This window comes from Physella acuta, unplaced genomic scaffold (assembly GCF_028476545.2).
Source record: "Physella acuta isolate Inbredline_101_S28 unplaced genomic scaffold, ASM2847654v3 ptg000855l, whole genome shotgun sequence".
NCBI lineage: Eukaryota > Metazoa > Mollusca > Gastropoda > Physidae > Physella > Physella acuta.
Window position 1 is genome coordinate 322,729 of NW_026732372.1, and position 6,324 is coordinate 329,052.

At 31.2% G+C, this 6,324-nt stretch overlaps 1 protein-coding gene across 2 annotated transcripts in view; it reads left to right on the forward strand.

Annotated features, from left to right (window-relative positions):
- Positions 1–5,961, forward strand: part of LOC131952146 (TBC1 domain family member 9B) — an 18,649-nt gene extending 12,688 nt beyond the window's left edge. The window contains exons 22-32 of one of the 2 annotated variants that reach the window (XM_059314686.1): positions 200–311; positions 704–764; positions 877–1,056; positions 1,362–1,472; positions 1,702–1,800; positions 1,899–2,087; positions 2,423–2,597; positions 3,094–3,171; positions 3,530–3,856; positions 4,389–4,486; positions 5,078–5,961. In XM_059314686.1, coding sequence (XP_059170669.1) covers positions 200–311; positions 704–764; positions 877–1,056; positions 1,362–1,472; positions 1,702–1,800; positions 1,899–2,087; positions 2,423–2,597; positions 3,094–3,171; positions 3,530–3,856; positions 4,389–4,486; positions 5,078–5,689 — 2,042 coding nt within the window. In that variant the 3' untranslated portion in view covers positions 5,690–5,961. The remainder of the gene's footprint in view (positions 1–199; positions 312–703; positions 765–876; positions 1,057–1,361; positions 1,473–1,701; positions 1,801–1,898; positions 2,088–2,422; positions 2,598–3,093; positions 3,172–3,529; positions 3,857–4,388; positions 4,487–5,077) is intronic. The other variant, XM_059314684.1, reaches the window with a different exon arrangement.
- The last annotated feature ends 363 nt before the right edge of the window (positions 5,962–6,324 follow it).

Consider the following 6,324-nt stretch of genomic DNA (forward strand, 5'->3'; position numbering starts at 1 on the left):
CACCAAAGCTGTGTGGACTTAATGTCCTACAGACTTGAATCCAAGATCCCAACTTAGGACAGTTTAGCTCTTTATCTCTTGACTTTCCACCTCGGTATTAAATACACATGAAACTGTTTCCATAATTTATTTTGAACTATATCTTGACATTTTTAGGCCCTATATGAAAGAATTATTTGTTTTTTATCCTATCTATCAGGAGTATTTGAGGACCTCATTTCTGGCTACCTGCCTACTATTCATGTTAAACTGGATACCCTTGGTCTTCTTAGCATGATATCACTTTCATGGTTTCTTACCATATTTTTAAGGTACCATAATTCTGTAGTATTTGTATGCAATATAATTAGACTATTTTAAAAAATCTTTAATTAGGCAGTTGTATAAATGGTAATATTAACATTAGAGGCTTATACTTATATGTAAATTTAAAGTTAGAGCATTTGCAAAGGCAAGGGTTTAATATTCCAAAAGATTTTCTTTTTAAAGATGTTATTTTAAAATACTGCTGCGTAGTATGAATAAGGGATTTTATTATATTAAGATCTAATTTTTTTTAAATGTTAAAAAATTTTAACTTTCTTATTGACTTTTATTAAACTTATCATTAAGTAAGCCATTAAAAATGTGTATTTAGACTGATAATAGATATAAATTCTATATTGTTGTAATCTGACATAGCAATTTATTAAAACATCTTCAGTGTGATGCCTTTCAACTGTGCAGTCAATATATTGGATTGCTTTTTCTATGATGGAGCTAGGGTAAACTAGTTTATTAATAAATGTTAATCTAAAATTATCGTTCAGGTCTATTTAAATTTACTGTTGCTACTGAAACTAAATTAACAGTAATGTGGGGTTTGGTGTTCTACAGGTGATCTTTCAAGTCGCCCTAACCATCTTAGACAACAAACAAGAAGATTTGTTAAAATGCAATGAGGATGGGGAGGCAATGGCTATCCTATGTGAGTTTCTGGACAACATCGACAACAGCAACTCCACCACTCCCAACATCATGCATACTGCCAATGCCAGTGGTATGGCAGGTAAAGAGGTAAGCTTCTGGCAGCACTACATGAGAAGTAAGAAAATGTTTAATTAATTAATTTGAATTTTTTTTTTCTAAACAATGTATCTTATAGCAAGACTATTTTCTTAATCATTAAGTTATCTAGTTAACAGTTGTTTTTTTAATAACAATAGTATCACTATAAAATCATAACACATGCTGTAGTAAATATAAAAAACAGCAAACTCAGCTTCTTAGATGACAAATATTTTTTTTTTGTTCTGTTACAGATTAAATTTTGATTGTTTAATTTAAAAAGACATTTTTCCTAATTGAATTGAATTATCTAGAACACAGTGGATATTGCTGACATCATTCAGCAGAGCTATCAAAAATTCTGGACCATCACCAATCAGGATATTAATAAGTTGCGATTAAAACACAGGCTAAAAGTTGTGCAGGTAATAATGGTGGTATCTGTTATAATGATCGATTGTCCAAGCTCCAAATTAGAATCTATAACATTTCAATAAGTAGTAATGCCCTGCAAAATAGGAGGTGGGAATTAAAAAATAGAATCATTTTTTTAAATTTATTTTTGTACTTCTTTCGCCTTTTTAAACAAGATATTAAATTATTATTTCTATTTCTATAAAAACCTGATTGTTATGTTTCTGTTTTGTACAATAGACTATTGAAGATAGTGTGAAAAGAAATATTCTTCGAAGTGTTGCGGTTTACACTAAATTTGAAGGAAAGGAACTTGAAGATTTATATTTTCTATTTAAGGTATTTGGCTTGAATATTACTTCACATTATTGTACGCAACATATTTAAAAATATGAATTATTGCCTTGCTTATAAATACACACATTTTATTTTTGTAGGAAGAATATCTTACCTCCTGCTACTGGAGAACACATCACCAAGTGGATACACCAGACAAATATGACCCAAACAGACCTTACTTTGACCAGTATAAAGTGGACTTTGATCAATTCAAAACTTTGTTCCTCTCTCTGTCTCCTTGGGCAACAGGACAGTATTCTACAACTTTAGCTCTACGAACATTTAGGGTAACATTTTTTTCAAGGCTGTTTGAACTGATAATAATAATATCTCTTAACATCATCAAACCACAATAATAAACACCATCCCAATAAAATAGTATTATATGTATATATATTAGAAATCCAAATAGATAGCATCTTCAAATATTTATTTAAAAAATCAAATATTTTGTACTAAAATAATTGAAAAATGGTCCAATTCTACTAATTAATCATCTTTCTAAAAAAGTCATTATGTCCCTTTGAGTGATTTTTGAGTCACTTTATTTATTTTTAACTTTTAACCTGTACATTTTCTCAGCATTGATTTTTAAAAAATACTCTTTTATTTACTGTTCTAGTTGTTAGATGAAAACAAAGATAATTTGATAAACTTCAAAGAATTTGTTAGCGCCCTGGGAACAATGTGTAAATCTGATATAACACAACGAATCAAACTTCTATACCTGCTCCATCTGCCCCCTGCACTGCTGCCAACAGATCAGTTGGATGATTCACCAGCTTCTCCTAAATCTGGTAAGCACCAGGGTAGCCATCTTGTTTAGTTTTTATCTAGTTATTTATATCCGGTACAGATTTTTAATTTATCAAAGTATTTGGGTATAAATAAGATTTGTACAGATGAAATGTTTAACTTTATGCCATTTACATCTTTCTTTATTTTAAACATTGCTACTGAAGCCAATGCTAATAGTTAATTTAGTTTGAAGTAAACTTTCAATACTTCCAACCCCATCTAAAATTTGAATTCTCTACATAGTAAAAATATCTAGTTTTATTTTGAAATTTTGAATTAAATTGATAATTTTGTAATAATCAGTCTTTAATTATCTGGACAAATTAACTGCATTCTTTATAGAAACAAAATTAACATACATTGATTTCACCTGAAGAATTTTATTATTCGTTTTATATTTGTTTTTATGAGCAAGTGCTTGTAAAAAACCTGTTTATTAAAATTGTAATAAACTTTTAAGATTTCCAGTCTATCATTTAGTAAAATGTGTTGCAGATTCTGTGGAAGCAGCAGTTGATGCTGCAGATTTTTTTGATGACAACACCAGCACACCAGAGACCCCTGCAGATGATGGTAGACAACTCTTGACAAAAATATTGTTACTTACCTTTAATGATAAAGATTTTAAAATAATGTTTTTGCTGTTAACTAGGCTTATAAAGAGAAATCATACTAGCATTAAATGTTTTTCTTATAGGTTTTTTTTGGGAATGGTTTTAAAATTTATCATTGGTTTTTTTTTTTTTTTGGATTATTATTTCTACTTTTATTTAAGTAACAGAAAGATATCTATATATGTTAGTATGTTTAGTTTTAGTAAGAATTTATATATATATACCTTTTGAGACAAATTGATAGGAGAATTTAATAATTTGTTTCATAGATCTATGGTAAAGTTTTTAAAATTTAAATCCCTGATATATTTAAATAGATTTAGAACTGCCAAGGCTGCCATATGACCCTTCAGACAGTTCACCAATTGCCCCTCGACCTATTGAAGTCAAGCCTGATAGTTCCAGTGTAGATCCTAGAACACCAATGGTTGAGATGGTTCGTGTGGTGGGGGTCCCTGATGATGATGAAGATGAAGACGAGGAGAACAGCACATCGGACACTGACAAAAGTTTGGATGTGGATAAAGTTGAGAAGAAAGCATCATTGGAAGAAAATGCAAACAGCAGTATTGATTCAGGGGAAGTCAGTCAGGAACTCAAAGAGGATGTAACTCCTGCCAAACGTCCTGATAAACTTGTGAAAGGTATATTATTTTATATAGTAAATAAGTTTTCAAATTCTCATGTTGTAAGTAAGTGGCAGTCTTTGGTATTACTGCATTGAAATTCTATTTGTTTTATGATATTTTATGATATCTTTTATCATATTAGTGACAGTTAATGGAAAGTATTAATCAATTTTAAGTGCAGTTGTACATTATTTTACTTTCTATGGAAATTGACCAGCTCTAACTATCATAAAAGAAAAAGAAACCCCAAATTATTAAATCGGGCACTCAATCCCTATTGAACATCCCATTTTAAGATATAACTGATGAGGTTATCAGCAAAAAAGCTTGCTACCAAATTTTAAATTATATCTAAAAACTATTTCATTTGTGTTATAAACATGCCATATGGTTAACTATTTAGGTCAGTTCTGAAAATTAAAATATAAAACTACTTACCATTAGTACTCTAATTAAAGTTAAATCAAAAATTAATAAATGATCATCAAGTATATGCAGTGCTTAATCGAAGTTAAAAAAATGTACAACTCTTCTGATATAATCACAGATACCCCAAGGCAGATAACTCTCCCAACAAAAGTCATCCCAAAGCTGGTGAGAGGTGCAAGGAGAGAAGAGTTTGCCAATCTCCCGAGGATGAACCAGGTCAAATTTAAAATTTTTGCTTGATAAATTTTCATAACTTTTTAAATAAATTTCTGTTTGGTATTTTATGTAAGTTTTAACAACCCAACCTCATTCAACTCATTTTCTCCTGTAACTAAAATAGTTATTAAAAGGAACAATTACTGTTTTTAACATAAATCTAAAATGAAGTGTTTGGACACAAAAATCTACTGTGACTACGTGGCCTTGTTATCAAACAAGCATTCAGATCTGCTATAAAACAAGCCAAAAACACTTATTGGTTTATTCTTATAATAGATTAAAATGGGTCATACCATATACCTAGAAATTTGTAAATTCTGGTAAATTAACATTTGTTTAGTAATGTTTTTGTGCTTTGCATTTCCAAAAAATACGCTCCATGCCTGTTGGTATTCTCAAACTTTAAAAAAAATCTATCTTGACCAGAAATATTTAAAACTTTAAAACACATTTAAAACTTTTTGGCTGGTATCGCCACCCCAATAGTTATATAGAAAGTGATAATTTTTAACTTCATTCACTTGCCAGTGATAATACAAGTAATTTGTATCTACCTGTACTAAATGTCATCCTGTCTGCCTGTTACAGATCCAGTTTATCCAAATGCTGCGCACGCTGTATGACATGTTCACAGACAACGCCTGCGAGCAGCAGCTGTACCACAGCATCGCCACTGTCGGGACGTTGCTGCTCCAGATTGGGGAAGTGGGGAAAAGATTCCGGCTTTCAAGTTCCTCATCAGCCTTGTCTGAACTGGAAGGATCCAGCCCATTGTCTGAGAAGAAATTCCTATCTCCTGGGAAAGAAGAGCCTTCAGTAGAAAAGTGTAATGAAGGTCAAGAGGAAAATGGAATAGTAAAAGGTGAAATAGTAGCAGGGGCTGGAGCTCAAGGTGACGTACAGAATGTAGAAGTTAAAGATAACACGCAATCAGATGCTGCTACTGAAGGAGCAGCAAAATTCACAGAGGCCGCGCCACAGTATTTAAAGCCTGCTGACACAGGTCTTAACTCGCCCAAAAATACAAGCAAACCTGATGAGGATTGGTCCATTTCTTTTGAACAGTTGCTGGCTTCCTTACTAACCGAGCCGTCGCTGGTGGATTACTTTGAGAGGATATATGACACAACTGATGCAGTTGCTGCGCTGAGAAATCGCAGACTAACAGCCCGTGTCACCGCCACGCCAGAAAAGCATTAAAAAGACTTTTTTAATTTAATGCTTATCATTTGACCAACAGTTTTATTTGTGTTTCATTTCTATTAACTTTTTTAATACACTGATTGATGTTTTTCAAACATTATAGTCAACATCTGAACAGATTGATATGGTACACTCATTTTCTTGGCTGTTATTTTTTCTACAATTATCTCAACAGTGTATTTCTTTGGGCTTCATATAAAACGAATAAGTAGAAAAACTGGATTTACTATTTCCACAAATTTTAGGGTTTCCTTTAGGCTTAAGCCATTATCACATTCAAAGAAAAAATAAATTGGTGGAAAAGTTAGCCATCTCAACAAAACACAACAAATGATATCTTAGCCTTAGTACTTCATCAGAGTGAAAATCAATATGAAATATTTTAAACAGACATTAAAAATATTTTTTGAATTAATGTGTATACAGACTGCTATTTCCATAATGTTGAAAGTGTAAAACACAATCATATGGGGATCCCGTGTTTATTACTATTTTCAGTTTTTCTGTCATTTTTGACAGTTCTTGTTTTTAACAAAGCTATCTTGTCATAATATTTATTTAGTTTTGAAATAATCTTATCAAGCTTGTTTGTAATATATTTTTTGTTTCTAGTCTTTTCAATATTTCCATGT